Raw genomic sequence first — 25,506 nt, 5'->3', positions numbered from 1 at the left:
GTCTGACCTGGAAAAGTTCCCGTCCAATTGTCAGACGAACATCTGTACGTAACCGCACACAGCCGCCCCCGTATGTGTGTCACGCGTTCAATCAACGTTAATTAGAAATTAATTTCCATGGCTGCGTGGTGCGTGCGCCAGCTTGGTGATTTGCGCCTCAACGCCTCTGGACACAAATCCGGACCGTTGTTCAATTAGCAAGCCGGGAAATCAACATGTAAATCGCGGGCCGCTTAATCAATTTCAAATGGATCGAAATCGGTCGAGTTTTTTTCGTTACCACCGGCAAATAATCGCTTCAAACGCCGCTCTGTCAATCGATTTCGCGATTCCAGAGTGAATTTCAATCCTTAGCCGATCGTGCGTCCCTACAGGACATTTCACGCGTGGTGTCTACCAGAAATAATTAAAGAATGCCAACTACAAATCCTATTTCGTCGGTTTATGCGAGATCAGGTTGATCGATTCAACGAGGAGAGTCAAAGATAAAATATTCAACTTGAATATTCACACAGATACCTTTTTTATACTTTGTAGAAGTACCAAGCCGGAAGTTCGACAGCAAAGCACTCGATACGCTAGGCACAAGGAATTATTTATCGACTGAAAGGCTTTTTACAGGAGAAGCGTCACTTAGAGGCGATACCTGTGAAAGTATGGCGATTTTTAAGGCGCAGGATTACTTCCAGTTAAGGAAAGAGCATGGGGGGCGTGGTTCACAGTTCCCAGGAGCTGAACGACTAATCTAAATGCGTAATGCTCCTAACGACCGAGAAAACTGTCAAGTTAAACGTTTAATGGGGCAGTAACAGCGGCCATGTTAGGAGACCACCAATCTCCGAGGGTGGATCATCTAACGGACCACGAGCACCAACTTTCCTCGCTGAATTAATGCCAACACTGTTACGCAAGTGACGATAGAATGTTCGATGGCGTTCAAAATGAATTAATTAATTCATAAACACCACCGCTTGTTGTTTCTTTTCACAAATTGTTGCACAAAGTGGGCAAGAATTTCCCAAGGAATTTTCCATCGTGTTAACGTAAACAAACAATGTCCCTCGACTATGTCTTCCACCGACAATTAATTACCAGACAGTGAAAATGCCCTCGAATCCGCTTAATGAAATAGCGGCTACGTAAACTGGTAAACAGAGCATCGAGCGGGCTCTCCCCCGCAAATCAGGCTGCCGCAACGAATGCGAAAATAATTAATGGTACAAGCCAGAAGGTCTATTATGCGCCGAGGGGGCGAAATGGGAAAGTCGTTTTACAAAAGGCAAGAAAACCAGGGTAGGGAAAGATGACACGGCTGTTCGAGTTAATGTTTCGTGACAGAGCACTATTAATTCGCGTTGAAGTCGCAGCGTTGCGTTGAACACGAACCGTGGTTTGTTCTTCCTGTAGTTAAGAGGGCTGGTGAGGGATTTCGAGGTCTCAGGGACACTCCTGGCTTTTCAATTCGCTCGAACTATTTTCAAATTCACGATTTACTCGTGATTGCACACCGTTTCAATTACGATGCGCCTGGGTTAATCAGTATTCAGGAAGAACGGAGAAACACGGTTGCCACGGGAAGAGGAGCGAGCAAAGAATATTAACCTACGGCTGCGTCGTAATTCTTCTTTCGTTCATGGAAAGGGTAAAATACAATATATATAACGTGACCGGTTGATTAAAATTCAGTAGTCAGGGGAGGTAGAAAAAGAATATTAAAGTGTCACTAGAGGCTAGCGGCAAAAAATTCAAACACCAAATCCCTCGGTTACGATAGTTGGTTCAGTTGTCCCCAATTCCATCAGCCGCAGGAAATAACACGAAAATCGTACTTTCGCGGAATTCGATCACGAAGGGGAAAACAGAAGAGTAGCGATAAATCATCTCCAATCCGGAAATAAAACTAGAAAATTGAACCTACTGAAAAAAAAAGAGGGGGAGAACGAGAAAATATGATGGATCCGCAATTTTCCACGCGAGACACAACATCGATTGCAACTATCAATCGCGACTGGCACGCCTCGCTAACATGAAATCGGCATTTTGGGCTGAAAAAATATTGTATCCTGCCTATCCTGGGAGACTGGCGAATGTTGGCCAGCTTGTCCCATGGAATTTACGCGCGCTGGTATTTTACATTCGCCCTGAAAATCGTTACAAACGCGAGCTGGGTCTCAAAGGCCAGTTTGCGGCCGGTGATATTTACGCTGCTTGTTACATGTCCCCGGAAACTGGTCCATGGAGCACCGCCGCGCCGCTACCGTCGACTCGCAGTCATCACGTTCGAGCACGGTCCAGTTTGTTGGACGACTTCCGCCTGGGATCACGGGCAACCGGTTACTTTGGCCGAGTTCCAGTGAAATCGATCGCAGCCTCGATTGGGTCCGCAGAAACATTCGTAGGCACCGCTGAAACTTCCGCAAGGAGTTAGAGGCAAGTTTAAGTTCACGTTCAAGTGGCTGACATTTGTACATAATGCTCCACTTGGAAGCATGTGCATAACAGGGCACGTGAAAATATTGTGGCTGAGGATTTCATGGACCTGGGATTTCTGACGTGGTGTTGGATAATGTTACAATCAGTGAAGCGTCTGTATAGTATTGTATAATACTACTCGTGGTTTCTTAGTCTAAAGTTCAAGGCTTGGAGAATCTGGCATCGAAAATCTAAGGCTTAGAATTTGGGATCCAAGATCTAATGCTCAGAGTTTGGAATCTAAAATCCAAAGTGCAGAGTTCGAAACCAAAGGTTACGCCTAAAGTTTAAGAACACTCTATTAGGATACGAATCGAGACATCAGTAAAGCAGCACACGTTTCAAACTGGCGTGTCTTTGTACCGTGCACGAAAGTTCTCACCATTTCTTGGTCGTCGTAAATTGCCTCGAACGAGATCGAGCAAATGCACGATATATCACGAATGCATGTCCCAAAACGCAATACCAAGACCGAATAATTCATAGTTTGTCGTTCGTAAGAATGAACCGTCGTATCTATTCAGATTCACCCTCATTTCCATGCAACGAACAATATCGTTCGCCGTTCTACGTGCACCACACGGTGCATACGTTGTCGTGTGCAACGCAACTCCAGTCAGGCATGAACGTGTCCTAGCGGAGAGCAATTCAAATCGTGCACCATCCATTTTTCACCTCCCAGTGTGCCTCTTGAAACAGCGCACAGCGTGCCGGATGTCAAATCTAGACGGGCAAAATTAATAACTCGTGTACTGGGGGCACTATCCCATAGAAAATTTAGAATCGAAAATCCCAAGCGCCGAGTTCGAATCCAAATCTGAAAAATATTCAATGACTGATAGAAAACTGTCTTACAACGGTATAAATGTAGGTTCAAATTGCGAAAAATATATAAAAAATCATGTACATTACTGCGATAAGTTGCAAAGAGTGTAAAATTACGATAAAAACATAAAAATTAAAAAAATTTGGGCTGATATACTATGAAAAGTGATTTTGATGACTCGCGACTTTCAGGAGAGTGGGGGAGGTGACGATAGTGGGAACGGGTGTATAAAAGCAGTGCGAGACTGTCCATGTCCTTTTGGCTGTTTGGACGCCGAGCTGATAAGGTCAGGATGGGGATGAGGTGGTTGCTGGTGGTGGCTAGCTGTGGAAGAACCAAGGGTAGTGGACACTGATGGATGATTGTGGACGATGGTGGAGGACGGTGGAGTGGACAAGGGTAGTGGACACTGGTGGATGATTGTGGACGATGGTGGACGATGGTGGAGTGGCCAAGGATAGTGGACACTGGTGGATGATTGTGGACGGTGGTGGACGATGGTGGAGTGGCCAAGGGTAGTGGACACTGGTGGATGATTGTGGACGGTGGTGGACGATTGTGGACGATTGTGGACGATTGTGGACAATTGTGGACGATTATGGACGATTGTGAACGGTGGTGGACGATTGTGGACGATGAATAGTGGACACTGGTGCATGTTTATGGACAGTGGTGGACGATGATGAAGTGGTCAAGGATAGTGACAATGCTAGATGATTGTGGACGGTGGTGTGGCCAAGTGTAGTGGATACTGGTGGATGATTGTGGACATGGGTGGACAGTGATGACGACAATTGTCTGCCAATTGGTGAGTGAACAAATTAAAGATTTAACTATTCAGAAATGTATTATTGGGCCCCTGCGTAGTCACCTCCACGTGGTGGGCCTGGGCCCTTGGTAACGTTTTCGAGAGACCGGTCTCTCGAAAACGATATCAAGCTAAGGACTACGCACGTAGATATAAGTATAGTTGTAAACTCGATACTAAAAGTACCCGAATTAGTTAAAAGATTACGATTTATAACTTCTGTTTCATATAAAGATTTCATAGATTTACTTTCATTATTTCATTTATTTATTTCATTATTCAACCATTATTTCATTAATTTTGCAATAGATTAGTATAATTTAATAATTGGTACCTTTAGTATCGAGTCTTCTGCAGTACAACTTAAATCTTTCAAGTCCTTTTCAGGACTTTGAAACATTCAAGTTGGATTGCAAATAGTATAAGTTAATTTTAACGAACATATTTGTACATTCACATAATATAATATTATAACTGTGTAACCTGAATCCCTCCTATCCTGTCTTCCCTAATTTATCTCAATCGAGTATAATTATGGTTGTCGTTAATCAGTTCATTGGGTATCATTTTCATTATTTTTCTCTCTGTGGTGTTTGTTCTCGACGGAGGGTTGTTCTGTAAAGGAGTTTCACTATTCTCTTTTCATTTGGAAACGAGAAAATGGCATCTCTGGTGCGTTGGAGTTCCATCTTTTCCAAAATTCTTTCCAACTATTTCACGTGAATGTTCTGTTTTTCTCGTCATTTGATGGTTTGATATCCATTTCGTTCCTTCTTCATTTCAATTTCTACGTTCGACGCTGGATCACAGCTGGATCGCCGATGGATCGCCGTGGGATGCGTGCGTCCTTAGTTATAAGCACTTAGATTTAAGTAATTTAATTGTAACTAAATTGTAACAAAATTGTAAAGAAATACATTTTCTTATCCGAAGTGAGAAATGGCCATTCTACAATCGCGTGTAGTCAGTACCGATAAACATGCGTTATATTCTCCCTTGAGTATTCTAAGTTTCTGTTACGTGAAATCGCTTCACGTATTTTTTTTTTCTTTTCTTTTTTATTCGTTCGAGATTTAGACTTCCATTTCCACGCAGCGAAATAGTCGATACTCAATCAAACTGATGTGGTTTTCGGAGCCCATTGAGATTTCGCAGCCCTTGTCGATTGGTACGCCCGTTGGGTACTCGACTTGGGTATAGGCTTAGTACATTGGACGCGCTCACGCGGGTTCGTTCCGAGTAGCTCCTACCCCGTGTCGCTGGGGTCTTCGGACCTGCTGTAAGACGACTTGGGGCGGTCTACGAAGTTCGTTCTTGTCGTTGGGCAATGCGTCCTACTGCTAAGTCTCGCTGAATTCTTGATGGTACCCGCATTCACCATTGGGGAGAGCGTGGTATCAATTGTTTCGACGTAAGACGTGGCACAACTTGTTCGCGATTCGCGTCGGGTACGGTTCGCCTAGTGACTAGTGCTGAACCATCGGGTTAGAATGCTCTCGCGAGAATCTAACGCATGTTTATTGGTACTTGTTCGTTTCGATCGCGTCGCGAATTTCATCTTGCTTCAAATTAGTTTTTTTTCTTAACTTTAGCTTAATTTCATCTTAAATATCGTACCGTAAAATACTTTAATTTTTCTAAAGTATTAGTAGATTCACTTTACAAATTTCATTTTGGATAAGATAGTGGCATTTCTAATCATCCCTTTCGCAAAGTCCATACTGCAATCTCTAAAATCTATGCTAGATTTTGGAGAATGCATTATGGAATCCGGTTGTTTGATATTGAGAAGTAGAGTCAGTCCTCGGTACCTTCTGTACCGAGAACACAAAGATGTAATGGAGGGTGGATGGGATTAGGGACATAGGGTTGGGTCCCTGCGTAGTCACCTCCTCGTTGGTGGACCTGGGCCCTTGGTAACGTTTTCGAGAGACCGGTCTCTCGAAAACGGTATCAAGCTAAGGACTACGCGCGTAGATTTAAGTAATTTGCAATTCAGTCGAAATTTTCCAAGTCCTTTTCAGGACTTTAAAACTTTCGATTGGATTGCAAATTTGATAATTACTTAAGTTATGGTTCTTCCTTTTCCGAATTATTTCTGCTATCCTTTTTGCAAAAAGTGCGAGTGTGATAGTATCTGAGGGTGCTGTAGGGTGCCGCAGAGTACGTCGCGCGTCGCTGAATGCCTCGGGATCAGATGGGGTTAATTGTCCCTTGTCCTCAAGTGCGAGATTTATTCGCTAAACGGGGACTTCCGAGCGACGAATTTCCGCGTCGACAGTTGTAATTAAACTTCTATAGATATATCACGGTCGTCAGGTGACGTTCCCACCACTTCCCTCGTTAACAAGCAGCGGCGTTCGTTATGGAAATAGACTTTCCAGCAGGCCAGACGCATCCAGGCGATCTATTACTGCAAACAATTGGCAAGGCGAATTTCTCTCCTTATCTGATATATACGTATACGTATATATGTATAGTTATCGGAGAGAACTAATTTAGCGTGACCCATCTTGGCAAGTTTTCCAATTTCTGGGGCAACTAACAGCGAGTTCTCCAGCTTCTGCCAGTGTCACACCGAGTAAGACTTGTCTGTTGACTTCGCTCCCTTTACTTGAGCTGCCTGAAACCCGAAGCTCGTTGCCATTTTCATAATATGGCAGATATCTTTTAAAAAAGCGGAAATTTAAACGTCTGACAGCCTTATTTGCAAATCCTCCTCTCTGTTTTCTGCGTTACCCAGCCTAACGTAACCCAGCGCTTATTTAATCCACCCCTCTGTTTTCCACGCTTCCCTTAATAGCGCTACCTCGGGTTACCACAGTGCCAAGTCTCCCAGATATACGCAGCCACTAAAATGTTCACTTTTCTCGCGGAAGTTCGCGGCGGAAGTTTCGAAACGGCACCCTCCTCTGGTCCCGGTTTCGGAGTTTCGATACAATTCTCCGTTTAAACTTAGCGAACCCGGGGGCTCACAAATCCGTGGATGAAACAGAAACGTGGTGGGAAGGACTCCGCGATTCTGAACGCGACGCGGCTCTAGGCGTATCGTCGTTCCGCCAAGACGGAGCTCCGAGGCTTATAACATCCCGTGTAATTTCCAGATACCCGTGTTTACCGCCGAACCGCTTGATCCCGGCATTAAGCCAGGCGTCCAACAATTAAGCAACGTGTCTGGCTGTTGCGCAGTTCGACGGATTAAGGCGCGCGATAATTAAGTGTTTCCCCGGGAAAATTCACGCTCCATTTGTTCAATTCACCGGGGAAAGCCTCGCAGCCGTGATCAAGCGATCTAACCGGACCTAACCCAACGTTTACCTCGATCCTCCGCGAGGGAAGCGCGGTTCGTTCGCGGCAAGTGGTTCAGCGCTACGCATGGTCAGACGCGCTCGTAATTTCACGGATACCAACGTCAGCTGATTGAAATTTTTTGTCACATTGTTTCCTGGCCAAGTGTACTTGCTAATGGTTATATTTAACCGGGAATATTCTGGCTCGATGGCTCGGTTAATGGAATTTCCAATGGTACGGCGAATTCTATTCGACGTTAATCGTTGTTAATAATTGGTACAGCGGGGTGCGACGCGGTGCGTTGTACTGTCTCATTGCAATTTGCTGGAGCACGTCGATGAAGCTCGCAGGATGCTCGAGGCGAGCCCCTGGCAACGTGAATTACCGTATCGACGACTAATGCCTGGCAAACCGCGGCGCGTCGCGATACAGCGACTCAAGAGCCTGGTTTCCATCCCCCTGTACCCATCCACTGTTCGTTATCGTGAACGCGAGCTCTTCGTTTGTTCCTGACAGCGATTCCTATCTCTTCGAACCGTCTGCGTGAGAATTTTCGCATCGAGGTCGAGATAAAATTATTTCGATGGGAATTGACAGCTTGAATGTTGAAATTCTCCTGTGAATATTGCTCAGCAAGCTCGAACGTTCAAGAACACGGTTGTTGGCGACGATTCAAGAGGAAACAAGCGTGCAGAGATTAGCCTGATCTCGCAGGCGATCTCTCTCTCTCTAGAGAGAGAGAGAGAGAGAGAGAGAGAGAGAGAGAGAGAGAGAGAGAGAGAGAGAGAGAAGGAGTGGAATAAGCCGTCGTTTGTCCAACTCAGCCATTGCTTCTTCATCCAGGAGGCAAGGGAAGCCTTCCTTCTTACGGATAGGATTTCGAGTCCTTGGCACGTACGATTTATGGTAAATCCAGTTGAACCTGCTCCCCTTCATACTTCATTTCGTTTTCAGCCGTCCGGGCTTAAACGATGCCATCAATATTTATTGCTCCGCTGGAATGGCGTCCCAGAGGGTGGATGCAACCTGTGTCGGAAAGTTTATGAAAGCTACCAGCCGTGGAAACGTCGCGAGAACGGTTGAATATCTCCGTCGAGCGCGATTCTAATGGGCGCGCCTTTGAATATCAACTCGAGCCATCCCGCGGGCGATGCTAACCATTCTTATTCGATCGTTAGTGTTGGGAATTGTCTATTCTCGTGGAAATCGGTCGTGCTTTTGCAGGCGAGCGTCGCTTCGTTTTTTTTTTTTTTTTTTAGAAATACTCTCTGCGTGAACAGACGAAACAGTCGTAATAATAACTCCATAAGGGAATTATTATATTTACTCTTCCTTTCTTATCCTCAAGAAATATTATAGACGTATTTTGCAAAATTGAAGATTTCACGATTTAAATGTTTTCTAGACAAAGTTTTCTCGCGGTAGATACGAAATGATGACTTTGAAGACGATTTCGTCGCACACGAAACGTGCATGCAGTGATTTTGGACCGAATTGCTCGCATAAATTAAAAGCGATGGTAGCCCTTTCAAGACGATTCTGAACATCTGTTCGACACTGCTTTTAGTTAGCCCAACGAGCGTAACATTCGCCAGTATGGAAATAGTTTCAAGAATTCCTGGGATCCCTTCGAACTCGCCACGTTAGATGAATTCCGTTCGATGAAAAATGGGCTTCACAATTTTCGAGTCGCAGCCAAGTTCAAGAATTCCCCTCGATTTTTAGTAGTCCCCTCCTCTCTTCCACTGTTAATCGAATCTTCGAGGAATTCCATCAAATATGAGATAAAATCCACGGTGGACGACGCACGAATGAATGCTGAGAGGGTCCTTGCAGATTTACGAGGATCGACGGTGCAACGAAACAGCTGGGTTTCGTCAGCGATCTAAGATGGCGAAGAAAATAATAGATCCGAGCAGTCACGTTACGGGGCCAATGACTTATCGTCGATGCTAATTTCGCGCTCGAGTTGTATGGCGCTCGCGTTGAATTCAAATGCGGCGATCACTGCGATCGCATCGCTAAGAAGCTGGCGGGATGTTCCATCGATCGACTGAGTAAAAGCTGTTCTCACGATCCGTACCGGATACCAAATCCGAATCTGGCTCCAGCTTATCCAAGAGGAATTTAAATCTAACTCAGATTCCATTCGAACATAAAGAATAATTGAATGAAAAATTCAATCTTCCTGTGGAGAGGGATCTTCCTCTCATCCAGAGTATCTCCTATTAAATTTTTCTCACAGAAGAGACCTTCTAGTATGCCTCGATCTTAGAACAATACTATGCAAGAGCTTCCAAACGTGACCAAACTTGGTCCACAATGGACCAACTCGATCAAACATGTCTCAACATGCGCTCTAAATGTCCCTTTTCACTACAACTACAGCTGAGCGCGTTCTAATAGAAAGCACATTGCTTCATGTAACTCAGTCAGCTCCGTATGTGGCTAGAAAAGGAATAGGAAGAAAAGAGGAAGAGGAACGTTTCGTTCTGTGCTTGTTAGGTGGACTCAAAAGTAAGACCTACCTAGCAGACCCTACTTTAGACGAGGGATGTTAGGGACAGGTCGGAAAATTCTGTACACAGCGATCCACCTTGCACCAACCTCGTACAACACGCTCCAACACAACCGAACGCTAAAGGTCTCGAACCAAAAGCCTGTACCTACGATTGCGCACGACATCACCGACGAAACAAGCTCCAACCACAACAATAAGCCAAAAGACGATGTACCACTTGGTTGGAATATCGATCGTATCCTCTCAACAAGCCCCGATCCTCTCGAGATCGATCATCCCTCGTCCAGCGATCGTCAACGTGTTACGTGGTCGTCGTGTTAAACATTCAACCGGAACCCGGTATTTATTAGGGAGCAAATATCGACACGCGAACCAACCGCTGTCCATCGATGCCCACTCGACCGACGCTGCCAATAAACATTTCACGCTGCACATCGTGTCGCTTGCTTGGTAGCGGTCCCTGCTGGGTTTCCGCTTTCAACGCCTCCGTACCACCCGTCCCCGGATGTCCTCCGTGAATACTCCAAAGGGATTCGTACTGCGGTCACGTGGATTTCGACGGAAGAACGGACCAGGGAAAATTGGCCAGATTTCACGGATTGTCTGCTCGGTTACGTAAGGATTTCCCAGCGTGAATTTTTACGCGCTATCGCTGTTAAATCGCCCGCGAACTTCCGAATCGTGGTTTAAGAGGGACTGATTTCCGCGCGGGGGAAAGAATCTTGGTCGCGTTCGATCTGTTTGGTTTGTCAATTTGGTTGGGTTCGAAAAGGTTCGAGGGTCCAGTCTTTAGTCGATTTCATCGTCCACTCTATCGACGATCCTACGTAAACCGTTGGTATCCGAGAGAAGAATATTCGAAATGAATTTTAGTAATTAGAGAGATCTGATTTCGAGCAGCGTAGCAGCTACTGGTCGTTTTTAATTTCAAGTAATTAACGAATTAATTAAAAGACTAACCGAACCAGACGTCCTTTAATTGATCCGGACGAAACTTACACAGCTACCTCTGAGGAATTGCGAAAGCACGTTTGCTTCTTAATTAACGGAAGTTCGTCTAATTAACCATACTAATTAGCGAAACACTTAGCCGAGAAAGTCGTGGAGAGTGAAAGATTACTCGCGAGATCGAAAGTGACGGGGTGGGTGCACTTTGAAGTCGGAGCGTAGAAAAAGCTACGATTGGTCAGACGCGATACTTATTTCCACGTCGTTTTCGGTGGCAGCGATTTCGTTCGAGCGTTTAGTCGCGGACGATTTGCCGGGTTGGTTGGAGAGCCCGCGGGAACAACAGCCCGCCGGGAGGAAATGAAATAGCATCGACGATTCCGATCTTTTTACAACTCTGAGCCCCCGAGTTACGGGGGTTGCGCAATGGCGCATGAAATAGCTCCGCGGCGGCGGAATTCTCGCTTCCAACTCGCGCGTTTCCTTCTTTTATGGCAGTTGAATTTCTGATGCGATTCTCATTTTACGAGACGCCAGGCGTCCCGCGACTCGGACGCTCTGGAATTATGAAATTTTACTTTCGCTGCTAGGGGTGCCTTCCTTTTAGGGAACACAGTTTACACGACAGTAGAGAGGAAATCGACGCCAATTATCGCACGTAAATCGCGTAAAAGTTGATCAGAATTTCTCCACGTTCCCCACGGGAACGAGTGTAAACGTCGAGTTAATTAAACAGCAGCCCGACGGTATCCCATGCCGCGTTATAATAATTTCAACCGCATCGTTAGACCTCTGAGCGGGCCAGCTGTCGGAACGGTACCGAATTTGCATGCGAAACTCGATGGAAATAGGGGGCGAGAGCCACCCTAATGCAGGTATCGTGGCGTGGTATGAATTTTTCATCGCGTTTCTTCGATTCGTCTTTGAGCGGCTGACGGGTATTCAGCTTGAGTGCTGTGGAGAAAAAAAATATCGATACCTTCGGGTGGCGGGCGTTAAATTGCGTCAAAGGGAGAGCTTTAACGGGTGCGCTTTTCAAGCGCGAACCTTCAAAGGCGAACTCCACGGCAGAGGAAAAATTGGGGTAATCTTTTTTTCATTAACTGCAAGATCGCGGGGGAGCCGATGACACGGCGGCGGTTGACCGTGGAATCAGCTTTGAGGGTGCAATCAACGGAACGCCCGTCGATTTTACCAATTAATTGTACAAGTGTCCGTGGCTGGTCAAAGTATCCTCTCCAAACACGATCTAACGACGTTTCCCAGTAAACGTCAATATGGAGGCTCGCTAACTGCGGCTCACTGTCGCGAAATTATCTTGCCGGCTAATGAAATTGCTAGTTGCGACAGCGCTGGGGGAACTTGCCGTCACCCAGTTGCAGCGCGAGCGTGTAGTTGTAATGCTGGCGTGGAAACGGGGACGAGATTTGTCGGGTCGAATTCTAAGAGCAGCTCTCGATGGGATCTGGCTATTTGTCGAGCATCGGGAATATTCATCCTTGAATAATTGAGCCCGTCGCGGTCAAAAGACGGGACGTTTCTGGCGTGGCAATTTTATTATCGGTTGATGCACGACGGGTATCAGAGTTCAAATCGATCCTGTCCAGAGCTACCTGGCTTGAACAATTTTTGCGACAGCCACATATATATTTTGTCGGCTGATAAATTCTTGAACAGTTTTTTGATACTCTGCGCGGAACTGGATTGAACGAAAGGGGACGAGGCAATAGCGCAGCAGTTCTAATTAACGCAACGGTTAACAAGGGCTTCCAGCCTAACTCCGCACGGTGGCAACTAAAATTTATTCGAGCAAATTAAATCATCAGGGGACTCGACTAGCTACCGCGTAAACAACAATTACGACACTCGATTTGCAATAAATAACGATTAATGACTAACTAAATAATAGCGCCAAAATTGGAACTGTGTCACCGCGTGTCATCCTTTCATTACACCTCTAATTAGTGTCCATTCTAGCGGAAATGATGTTCTAATTAACGACGACCATTACGTTAACCCCCTGTCCCATGAATTCTCTTTCTTATAACCGATTAATCACAGCAGAAGTCGCTTGTTCCAGCCATGAGATCCCAGGCTACAGCCTGTACGAAATCTATCGTTGCTCAAGGTTACGCCTCCCATCATGGAATATTCTCCGGAAGTTTGGTTTTCAGCGATCGATGATCCAAAGCGCGATTACCACGTTACTTTTCTTTGCACGTACCTAGAGGATAAGCTGATCCGTGTTTCTCGCAAGATAAATGCCGACCGCCAACCGTTCACGTGGTCCTCGAATCGAGACCTCGAACCGACGTGAAACTTATGTGTCCCATCGGGCTGAGGTGCTCCCAGGAAGGCTGCTTTCAATTAGTGGCGGCCAGGAGGAATGAATCGATCTATTTGCTTCGACACGTCCGATACAAGGGATCGATGGCGGCTGGCATCCGGTAATTTGTCCCAGCCCAGCCAGACAGATTAATTAAGCTCGGCTGTAAGTAGGTACACAATGAAGCGGAGGTCTTGCGGGCGCACGATTTTGTTCGGAAATACGTGGGGAGTTTCGCGAGGGGGCGAGTTGGCAGGGTGCCTGCAAGATCGACCGCTCGAGACTCTAACGACCGTGAATTAATTCGATTTGTTCGACGTGGCTGTGAACGGTGCGGTTTTTCGGTAATTGAATGGGCGAGGTAGCACGGTTTTTGGCAATACATTTGGCCAGGGCTAAGGCCCAGGCGTGTGCTCGTTACAGACCGTTTTATGTCGCGTAATCAAACATTTTACCGTGCGCCTCGATTGTGGTACACAGCGTCGATTAAATTTCGTTACTAGTTGACTATACTTATGTACAGGTCATTCCATATTTAAGAGTATCGAAGGGGAAATCAATGTTCCCACAATGTTCGCAAGTTTGAAAAATGCTACAAGTTTGTTAATGGAACTCGACGCCGTGGATACGCCACGGGTACACGCAGTAACGAACTCAATTCAATCTCGAGTGCAAACAAGAGGGAACTCGCTTATAAAGCGGTAAAATATGTAACGCTCGTTACTCTTTCGGGTAGATGCGAGCCAAACACATGTGAAATGTCCAATTAAGAGTCTGGATGATATTTATTTTAAATGTTTGTTCGAAATAAATTGTCGCGCGTGCCGGAGACATGCGGGTGAAAAATGTTTCGGACGAATATTCATCCGTTTTATTTGAGAACGATTATTCTAACCCAATCTAATTTTCAACACGAGTTTCTGTATCCCCAAGTTTTAATTGTTCCCTTGCTCGAAACTATGGTAGCCATCGCGTCTCATTTACGCACTCGTGAACTCTCAAAGTGGGTAACCATTTTATAAGTATGAAAATGTTTCGACAGTACTTCCTCTCGGTAGTGGATGCATCTTTTCTCTTTGTACCATTAGAAAGGACCGTATCTGAGGTTACTTACGATGCAAAGGGAAGAGCATAAAGGGTTGCACGCAGATCTGGTGTACGTACACGTGCATACATTTAACGCGTGTTCTGACAGAGCGTGCAGAGTGGACGCTCTGCTGAATTTCTCGTTGGCTGAGCTCGTACGTGTGAAAAATGGAAGAAAATGTGGAAATGGACAGTGGAAAAGTCGAGAAAATTGGAAATTGGAAAATGCATTAAATGCAGAATGGAGGGTGAGAAAATATGGGGTCGCTTACTTGGAGTATCAGAAAATTGCTTCTTTAATCTTGAGGAAACATCGTCGAATGTTTGATCCAGCGTTCGATAAGGAGCTCGTCGGTCGTCGATTAATTGCGCTTGGCGAACGTTGGTAGTCGGTGATTTTGCAAGGCCTGGCTGATGAACAATGGCGCTCCGCGTTTGATCGTGCGACAAAAAGCGTCGATACGTGCCTCGAATTAGCTCGAACCGCGAACGATTCCACTTAGTGTATTGATTTTACTGTAAGAACCAGTTCAAAAGCGTCTTTATCCTCTTCCGCGTCGTAAACTGCGGCTTCTTCTTCGTATACGACTCGTTTTCCCCAGCTCACGAGGAACGCGATGGAAATATTTCGAGCCGAAGAAATGAAATCACGATCGCAGGCTTTAACGTAATGTCACGGATCTCCCAAACTACCGTGCATCTACCGTCTGACATTGTATTATCCACATCCAACTCGTATTTTTACTTCAAACAATTCCCACGGTACCTGGCGGGGAACAACGTGGCATAATTTAAAAGTTTATGAATTTTAAAGAGCTTATAAAGCCCCCGTCAACTCGAGTAAGTCTCGCGTTAGACAAGTTTCGAAAGTAATTTACAAACCGCGGGTTTCCCGCGCTCTTTCCCGATTTTACCTGGCTAGAGCGGCACGTCCCTGCTCGAGCCGCGTCGCTAGCGTTCTCCAAATATTAATTCCCGCTAGACACGCGTTAACCAGCGTATTAATTCCGTCACTAGGCAAATTGGAATTCGACCGATCGAACGCACCGCGACGGAGATGTAACAGAGAGGCATGGGAACATAGGGAACCCTAATTGTCGGCTGTCTTTGCGTCTGAGAGCTCCCTATTCGAGAGCGCCTCGATGTCTCGTTGCTCATTGCCAGACAAAGGAGTCGTGGCGTCGCCATTGGTGGCTTTGAGCGTGGCGAACTTACTACAGTGACGTTGGTGACATCGAGGGGCAGAATTGTTGCCTTCACGGACTCCCCTCTGATATTTTTCACCTCTTTTCTATTCGCTGGTGACGCAGTGCAAGTCTCGGATGCAATTTCGCAGAGAGAGAGAGAGACGCTGTTGGGGTTGTCTTCCATAAATCGGCGACGAGTTCGCGCGAGTTTGGTCGCGTTAACGAATGGTGTCGTTAAAATAACCGATCGAGCCGATATCGCGCGATGAGCGTCGAACTCGACGACTGGAAAACAATGCTTCGACGCCCTCACCCACCCCACTTTTGTCGTAACGACAACGTGTAGATTCCGTTCTGTATTGAATCGTACGGGAAATATATCCCCGATTTGCATAATCAATTTTAATGTGCCCGTTAATGGCGGCATGATGCGGCCCGATATGCTAAATGCGGTATTAATCAGGATAATTGGTCGGTTGGTTATTATTATCGTCCGATTCGGTGGTTAACAATGTTGTTTAACAATGCAAAGAGGGTAGAGCTTGGCGTGGATAAAACGGGACGAGCAGGATCTTCCTCCTCTTTCAGAAAATGGACATTTCGCAGAAAATTTACGTATAAAACGTGTACGCGATACGTGTCGAGCGAATCGAAATAATTTTATTCACTTATTCGTTTATTAATTCATTTACTGACACGCTTGCCAGTTACAAGCAAGGTGTAGCGTCACATAAAATCGATCGCCTTAAAACCAGTGTCGTTACTCTAGGAATGGAATCGATATACTCGAAATTATTCGAAGATCGATCGAATAATAACAACATATATATTTGTATGTATTTATATCTATAGACTCGCGTTCGTTTTCAACCGGTTAACTGGGAGTCCACGAGGTGAACACTCGTCGCGGGGATTATTCATACTCTTGGACGCAATGATTCATTTTCTCATGGACGCGCATTGCTCCTCGATTCATTCACACCGTTCGTTCGAAAGCACGATTCAACGCGCGAGGGTTAAAATTGTCAAGCGCTAAAATCCATTCAGGAATCGATCGGCGAAATTTCCTTCGTTCCAGTCGTATCGAATTATATTTTTAAACGCGAACGCGCGCTCGCGCGTCCAGGTGTTTCCGGCGAAGCATTGACCCAGTTAACAGATTAAACGGGGCGCAACGATGAGAATAGAACGGTTGGTTCTGCCGAGACAGCGAATAAATCGTTCCTCGAGTGTTTAGAGCATCTTCTCCTCGACCATCGACTCTGTCGAAAGTTCCGCGAGCTCTCGGGAGTTGAAAAACTTTGGAACCGTCGCCGATCGGGTGCGGGACAAGCCAATACGACTGTAAGCAAGAAGCACGACAACGGATCATCCCGGAAACAATCGTCGTGCGCGGCTGGAAAAACAGCGAATCGGACGCGAGCCGACCCGTCAAATAAATTGGAACGTTTTTTTTTTTTTTTTTGCCTTCGAATCGATACTCTCCGAGGCTCGCGACACCTGTCAAACGTTCGAGATCAAACTATCGGCGATAAACTTCGCGACGAACGTAATTCGAGCTTCGACTTTTATTCGCGGATTGTTCGACGTCGTTTAAAAAATTCCCACCAGGATGAAAAGCATCGGGAGTCGTTGAATTCCCATCGTTTAACACTGTTGAATGCACCACCGCTCTTTTGGTGACCCTAACGAAGATCGTGGCTCTATAAAACACTCGTCAGAACATGTTTCAGACGATTCGATATTGATTAGGGCCACGAATCGTCGCGGTTACTGATTAACATTCGAACTTTGGCAAAGTGAATTAAATGCGGTGAACCAGCGCCTCCTCCTTTTCCTGTTTCACAGAATTCGAACAGCCCGCGCTGCGGCGTGCCAACGGACGGTAAACAAAACCGTAACTCGAAGGGAAAACGAATAAGGTATTCCGTTTGCGTTTGTTTGCCTTCAATTTTCTTCGCCGCGAGGCCCACGGAATCGAGGAAAATTCAGGCAGGCGTTTCCTTCTTCGAGAAGGAACGAGTCTAACGTAACGCGAAAGCAAATCGACTAATTTTTGAACCAGAGCCCGGTATACCATCGGATTAAACGCGATTAAGGTTAACGCCGCGGCTTATACGCGACGTTAATGTAGGTTAAGTTTGGATTGGACTAGTTTTCCGTGTCTGATGATTAATCGCAATCTGTATCAATGGTAAAACAAGCGTCGTTAACCAATCCGTGGGAAAATGGACGCGTGGATCGCGTGCGAAGGCACGTCGCTACGCGGGTTTCCTCCGCGTCTCCACCGCGAATCGACGACCCCACGCGCGTATGTACATCTGTGTAGAAGGGGCTTATGGTCGTTCTTCATCGAACGACTCGACCAGACGCAATGCCTCGATTTAATCAAGAAAGCGATATTGCTGATACTCGTTATAGCTACGGTGTTTCTCGTTATTATAGGAGGTAACGTGATCCCCTCGCGTCCTTTGGGAGAAGAATGGTTGACGGTTTCAGCCGGTATCGACAGGAGTTTATCGGAGGCAGCCTCCGCTCGGGTGATTCCGCTCTAAACTGACGTCTTCCCCTTCCGAATCGATCACCGACTATCGCGTCAGATTCGATTATCGAGATCCGATGCTGGCCTTCGAACGATACCATCGTCGCGGACGTCGATGCTCTCTCGTCGTGTTCTCCGTGTTGGAGAACGCGGAAAAACACACGTGCCATTTAGCTGCGAGTTAGGAACAGTTTTCTACCGCTGATTGGTAACATTGATCTCTCTTTTTTCCCGTCCAATCACTTCTGTCTTGGTCCTTGGCTTGGTTATTTGGTACGATTATCGTGGAACTCGAGCATTGTTCGATACTGGGACTGGAGAAATGTAATCTTTCTTTTTTTCCCGTCGAATCACTTCTGTGTTGGCCCTTGACTCGGCTATTTAGTACGACTATCATGGAACATACTGGGGATGGAGAAATATGTAGAAAATAAAATATATCTCGCGCGTGCGGCTGTAATTTTGAAAGCAGTTCACCGTTTCGCCTGTTTACGGGCTCGGATAAAAATGGCGGCGGCCGATAAATTGTCGGGTGTTTAATAACGGCTGAGATACATCGGCTGGAATAAACTGACGTTAGATTAGATCGTAAAATCAGGCATAAATGGATGAACCATCAGAAATTTATTGTCATTACTTTGAACGGATATCCCAGGGCGATGGAATACCTTCGAGCGTCGTTCCTGATAAAGTAAAGACCGGATCCCATTGCCGTTTGAATCGAGAGTAGCCAATGAAAACCATACGAAGGGATGCCCTCCCTTCTGCCATTAGTTTCCTGGGTCTACGATTTCGTATTACACGGCTCTTAAATTCATCCAGCGATCGCATATTCGAAACGTGTTCACTTCCCAACCCGGTTAAATCAAGATTGATCGACGGGTAGTTTGAATCGTAGAGCGTCCGTCCAGTTTTACGAGCCCATCAAAATTCCAGGCTCAAAAATTCGCTCGGCTTCGATGACCGCGTGACGTCAGTTCGATCGGTTAAAACCGTCGCGTCTCCCAAAGGACCTCGCTCGCGGACAGATATGCATAATTAAAACGTTTAAAGGTGGTAAGTAGGGTTTCGTGTAGTGTGGCGGTAATTAACGGGCATGTCGAAGTTGCCCGACGACTCGTGATCAACGATTGCTCGATGATCGACCATTCGTGGCGGGCGATCAATCATCGTCCCGCGGGGACAGGCCGCAACGACCGGAAAAGTCCCTAGATTCTTGTCGAGTACGTTTAATCGTCGCGATAATTGATGGCTAGAGCGAAAGAGTTTAGCGACCCGAGCAACGGCTTCGATTAATTAACGATTGGTCCGCTTGGAGGCAATAATTAGCAGAGTGGGTGCAAGCGTTCGCGGACGAGATCGTCGAAAGTCACCGCGTCGGAGATATTCGCTTCGCGAATCGCGGTATCGCGATCACCCTTAATCGATGCCGCTCGAACGAATTAATGGAACGCGCGCGAAGATAGTGAATCAATTAAATTACCGTTATCCTGAAGAGGATCAGAGTTCCATTACCGCCAGGGTACTCCGCTCGTTTATGAAGCGATGCCCCGTTTCGAATTACTGGAACCACGTTCGTACGCGAATAAAGATCTCGCCCGTCGAATTCGTTGCTCGAATTCTCCTGCAACGTTTAATCCGCGTGTGTTTTCTGAAACGATCGAGGGAATCGGCGAGAAATGCTGCGAACGGAAAAAAAGAACGATCGAGTCGAGCTCGGATCAATAAATCTCCGCCTGTCCCCGTCACTTCGAATCGGACTAGAATGCACGATCTGATAACAATGAAACTATGATCGTTCTCGATCTAACACCGATCTCGTCTTCACGCGTCTATTTACAAATGTATTTACAATCCGTCGACTGATATGAGTCAAAGAGAAAGAGAAATTGAAAGACGGCGGATCGTCCTTCGTTCTACAGCTCGAGAGGCCTCGGGTCTCGATCTAGGGAATAACGCGCGATCGTTTTGGCGCGCGTTCGCGGAATAGTGCTTTTTTTTTGTTCTAGTAATTTGTTTCTCTCTCTGCTGTTCTTTGGTAAAGATTATTTACAGATCGTCTTAATTCTATGGCAGAAGACTTCGGATAAGCAGCTACGACGATATTTACAGAAAGCTTGCTCGCGAGGTTCGATTGATCAGTTGCGCGACAAGACGTTTTGCAGTTGACGGACGTGTCCCAGATAGAACCATGTGTATGCTCGGTAAATAAATAATCGTGACGGTGGCGGACCGTTTTCAGTCTGGAATCGCTGTCGGGTTTAGCTCGACGGTGCAACTCAAAAAGCACGAACGCGAGTACTCGCGAAGTAAGGCCAGCCTTGATCTAGTTACCTCGAGAGACTTCGATCTTTAATTGCCGACTGAAACAAAAAACGGCGTTGTCGATGTGTGTGAATAGCGATTTCGAATAAAAACCTAGCGAGAAAGTCGGGTCTTTACAAATTCGGACAGTCTATAATTTATAAATCTAATTTCTGTTCTATCTAGGACGGCATTATCGATACGCTTTCTTTTTTCCAAAAAAGTGCATTTCTCGGAAATCTCGCAAGTTCCTTCGTCATCTTCCCTCTTACGACTTTTTTGGAAATAATCTTTTCAGACCTGTTCAGCGTTCGTAGCTTCGCTGTGTCTCGAAAACCCGGTGGTTTTCGTTCCCGCGGCTTTTCGAATGGCGAAAAAGCAAAGTCGTGCTGGGGAACTCCGTCGAATGTATCTTTTCGTTCTTCGTTTCGTCTTCTCTTTTCACGCTGAAAGCTTCGAGCTCCGGTATTAGCGTTTTCGAAAGAAACACGAACGTTCATACGCGTCTACTTTTACGCAATTGCTTCAACTAACGTTCGATCTTTACTAATTAACGCAGGTTTTGTCCTCGAGACTGATTCCCGGTCACTTGTCGTAACGATATCACAATTTTTCCTTAGACCACTAAAACGATTAAAACTTTCACAGAAAAGCTTGTGCTTTACGATCGATTAACTTATATATTTACATGGCTCGCAGCCTGATTTCACTTCTTCAATCGCGTTAAATCACCGTCTGTGTAAACAACGCCGCGAACGATTATTAATACAGTGGAAAATGGAGTTCTGGGAGCAAAGTAATAAAAGTAAACCGTTAATTGAGCAAAACTACGTTCGATCAGAATTTTCCTGGGAATTTCAAACGAAGGAAATTCTGCTAAGAATTTTATAAGTTCCAATTGAAGTAGGCAGACAATGCGCATACGCATCGATGGTTAATAATTATCCTTTCTTCCACAAATTTCGCGAATACGTATGAATTTAGAATAAGAACGAATCCCAACTTTTTAAAAGCTAGAGCGCAAATTAAAGCTGTTCTCCTTTTGAATGTAAAAAAGTAAAACTGAAGGAGAGGATATCCACTTTCAGCTCCAGCTTTGCGCGTTCAATTATAAAATTAAGAGGAGAAACGAAAAGGGGTGGAAGTCCCCGGGGACATTATTGCTGTGCGCCGTTAGAAGAAAATTCAATAAAGAGGAATCTTGGCCCGATTGGGGTGTCTCTTCTTGGAACTCGCAAACAGAATTAACGGGGGAAGTTTTCCTGCCTTAAACTTTCCGGGAACAACATTTAAAGGACGAAAAAGAAAACGAACGACTGAAAGGACAAAACGCAAAATTAATCCAAGGATCCCTTTTGCTACGCGTTTCTCAAGGTGTTTTTAATAATATTAAAGTGCTCGTTTCGAAGGATCTGAAATTCGCAGCTTCCACCTCGAACTGCGACACTTGAACGCGAGAACTTCGATCCTAAGCTATTTTTCTCGCGACGAGATCCACTCTGATTACTTCCATTGCGAAACAGAACTTTCATCGCACGTTTAGTAATTTAAAACGAAAAACGTCGATTAAAATTGCTTAAAAATCTCCAGCGGTGAAATGTACCGTTCAGTTCCACCAACACAGGCTGATGAGAAGCCAGCATGAAATTCCCTAGTCACACACTCGCTCGAGCAAGACCATCGTTGGTGAATCGTTTCGTTTCACGTCCCACGGCTTAATGAAATAATTAGAAGAACTGACCGTTTTTAAACAGTGACTTCCTCCGAGAATCTGCTTTTGTCGTCCAAATTGATTACTATAGCGTGGGTTCTCGCGTGACCGGATTTGCTCTTACTCTTGTCACGCTCTCTAACCTCGCCTTCTTTGTCCTCTCGCTTCGTTTCCGTTCCTATGTCCTCTGTGGCCGGTCTGCCGGAAGTGGAGACGGCCACATCGTTGGTCCTCGTTGATTTTTTCGCCTCCACAGAGACGAGAACTTCGGCTTCTTTGGAGGAACCCTGGTCCTTGCTTCCCATCCCATTCTTCTCTACGCAGGCTTGACACCTCTTTTCTTCCTTTGTTTCTGCACCTGCACAGACGGTCGTTCGCTCGTGTTTCCCGTGAAAAATTACTAAACGCCTTTCTTTCGTCGAATAATGGGTGGAAAATGCAGAAATTGTCTGCTACCGTTGAATTTAAAAGATTGAAGAGTACAGCTTGGAATTTTGGATTTTTAAGCGAAGAGAAAGGAACTCTAGTCAAATGACTAGGTTCATTAGACGCAGTCTAAGTAAAATGGTTACTATAAACCTTTCCACTGAAGCGAAAACAGGGAAATTCCTGTCGCGAGGTGAAAACATCCTGATTGGAAAGGGAGAGTAGAAGGCGAGCATTTTCGGGAAAAGGAAAAGTGAGAACCTTTTTGATCGACGTCACTCTTGAAGGATCCTCCGACGTCCGTTTCAGCGATGGTCGTGGATCCGTTGAGATCGTTTAACCTCATGCTCGACGAGATCGCTTGGATGGTGGATACCTGAGTTTCGGCGCGATTCGCAACTTCCTGCATAGCCGCAAGTTTGTTCACCAAGTGATGATTGCCTAGCAGAACGTTCTTCTCCTTCAGAACCTCTAATTGGTTGATTAATCGACGGAATTCCTCCTGAAACATTGCAACAGCAGGCGATTCACTAAAGACAGAGCAGCGTATATTATCAAAATACGTTTTAAGCTTTTTTTTAAACTATTTTGTCGCCAAGTTACTCTAATTTAAATCGTCCTATATTTACACCATTTTGGTAAACAAAAGTTACTCTTTTCTTGTCATACTCTGTCGAGCGATGTCGTTTATCTTTCCCTTGGGTCCGTTCTAGACTGTCCATAGCAACATTAAGGCACGCTAGGTCTCCCTAATGGTAAATCGGATTTTCTAACGTCGATACCATAATTAACGAAGCACGGTGGCCTATTAATCGGCTTTTCGCACAATGGGGCTTGACGCTGCTATGCCGATTAATCGTCTGCACGTGGCCGATATATAGGGTGTTTCAGTCCACTGTGTCGCTCGCTAGGCGTGATCGATCTTGAATAAATTCTTAGGAGAACAATAACAACGTGAACAACGAGGCTCGACATCGGTTCAAGCTGTCGAACTATTTAATCGCTCGCGTTTTTTCTACAAAGGATGATTGATCGATTAATAAGACGACTCGAACGAGACACGCTCCTCTTTAGAAAACACGCGCACAATTGTTTCGACACGAATAATAGAATAAGACTAAAATAATGTTAATAAGTTAAATAGCCTGTTGCAAATTGATCTAATGATTCAATGTAGCGTGTAGGTCTCAGAACGCGTCTAGACAGAACTGTGGAGCTCGATAACGACGTATTTGCCCGTGAAAGCAGAGCTGTGATTAATAAAGGATCAAATGGTAGGCACCCTTTATAAGCTTTCACTCTGGTTTGCCTTTGACCAAAGAGGACGTCGTTCAAGCGCCCAACAAATAGGTGCAACGTTTACTCGCTGCACTTTGCTTTTCCACTTTTCAGAAGTGGAAGGCAACGAGTCACTGCCAATTGATTAAATGTCCCTTACCACGCTACTTTTGTACAATTGAATGGTCGCCAAAGTTTATATTTTCATGTCTAGAGCTGACTGATGACACTATCCTTTCTTCTGGCAGCTCGCAGTCATTTATATTAATCCTAAAACTACCATTAGAGATTATATTCAGTTGGGGCGGATACGTCGAATGATGCGCTATAATCAAATGTCAAAGCGTTAGAAGCCCCTTCTCCATAGCGTTTCACCAACCGTGTCATCCAGGTCGACACAATTTTTCCAGCTTTCTGCCATCGATCTGGCAATAATGCTTTGCTCTAAAAGCGAACAAGGATGATATTTGTCGACCACGAACAACCTATTTCTCGTAGTGCCTTTCGTCGAGACCAACGAGACCCTATCTGAGAGATCGTGAGATTTTCGAGCACTGTTGAGTCAATATACATCCCGTTTCTGCATAAATATTCACTCCTTATTAATAACACATTAACAAATATAGATTACGTACAGATTGCTACATCTTCCATGAAAGTTATGCATTAGCGAGATATAGATTACGTACAGATCCCTGTGTCGTACGTCAGAGTTATGCACAGGCTGATACAGGTGCTGCACGAGTTCCCATGGGAATACGCAGGTTACAGTCATACACAGATCGAACGTACGTAGTGCATAATTTATACTCGCTGGATAATTGTAAGTTATGATGCGTAAGATAAGTCAAACGATCAGGGTGCGATATGGTGGCGAACAACAAGTGCCGTTCTGCCAAGTTCGCAAGGAGAAATGTCAACGGAAGCAGACGTTTAGCTCTCTCTTCCCGGGAATCTCTCCAACGATGGTAACGGTAGATGGGACAGAATGGTGCCCTCTGAATTCAGTTCTTTAATAAGCTTGTACGGCATTATCGTGAGTTTACCGCTATAACTTTCATAGCCTCCGTCTCTTGGAAACTTCATTAGGACGATCTGCTTGTTAAGCGGATTTCTCGTGAGGTCATCCTTTACAAGCCCTATGAAATCAAGCGATTACTTTTAATGACGATAGCTCTGCGAGCGATGGATGCTGCGGTTGGTTTTTATTCCGCTACTCGAAGAACGAGAAGCTATTGTAACGGTATACATTCTTTGAACAGTTTCCCTGTTTTGTATCTCGAGATTCTCGTTCTTTTTCTTCTTGAAATTTTACTTCTTTTTAAGTTGACATTTTCATGGACGCTCGGTAATTGACACGACGGAATCGAAGTTTCGCATTTCGACTGGCAGACAGCTGGTTGAACGACATTAATGATGGTGCTACGGATTTAGAGGTGGTTGATTGCGTTCAATTATGAACAGAATTAACGCCTCGGGAATTATAAATAGCTGTCAGATTGTGCTGCGTATTGAAATTAATTACGTGTAATCTGTTGGATATATAATTACGAAAATATTCGTTATCCGTAGATAACAGATGACAGACAGTGTTAAAAATAGAATTCACTGCTTCTTCCACAAAACTTAGAAATCCTATAACCCTCACTTTTGTATCATCCAGTATGATATTTGAAAAACAAAATGCGGTACTGAACCAACTTTTGACCAATCGTTATTTGTTTAGCTGCCAGTGGGGGCTTCACATATTTTCAAAGGATACAAAGGATCCTTTATATCT

General features: G+C 45.3%; 1 protein-coding gene across 4 annotated transcripts in view; it reads right to left on the bottom strand.

Moving 5' to 3' along the window:
* LOC143426611 (metabotropic glycine receptor) overlaps positions 1-25,506 on the bottom strand; it is a 104,662-nt gene that overhangs the window by 16,349 nt on the left and 62,807 nt on the right. Inside the window, exons 12-14 of one of the 4 annotated variants that reach the window (XM_076900186.1) lie at positions 22,710-22,950; positions 22,053-22,380; positions 13,250-13,355 (exon numbers count right to left, since the gene is read on the bottom strand). In XM_076900186.1, coding sequence (XP_076756301.1) covers positions 22,058-22,380; positions 22,710-22,950 — 564 coding nt within the window. In that variant the 3' untranslated portion in view covers positions 13,250-13,355; positions 22,053-22,057. Of the gene's footprint in view, positions 1-13,249; positions 13,356-22,052; positions 22,381-22,709; positions 22,951-25,506 lie in introns of those variants that run through there. The other 3 variants (XM_076900188.1, XM_076900189.1, XR_013102174.1) reach the window with 3 other exon arrangements.

This window comes from Xylocopa sonorina, chromosome 9 (genome assembly GCF_050948175.1).
Source record: "Xylocopa sonorina isolate GNS202 chromosome 9, iyXylSono1_principal, whole genome shotgun sequence".
Classification (NCBI taxonomy): Eukaryota; Metazoa; Arthropoda; class Insecta; order Hymenoptera; family Apidae; genus Xylocopa; species Xylocopa sonorina.
Note: the sequence above shows the minus strand (reverse complement) of the source record. Positions and strands in the feature narration are given on the sequence as shown.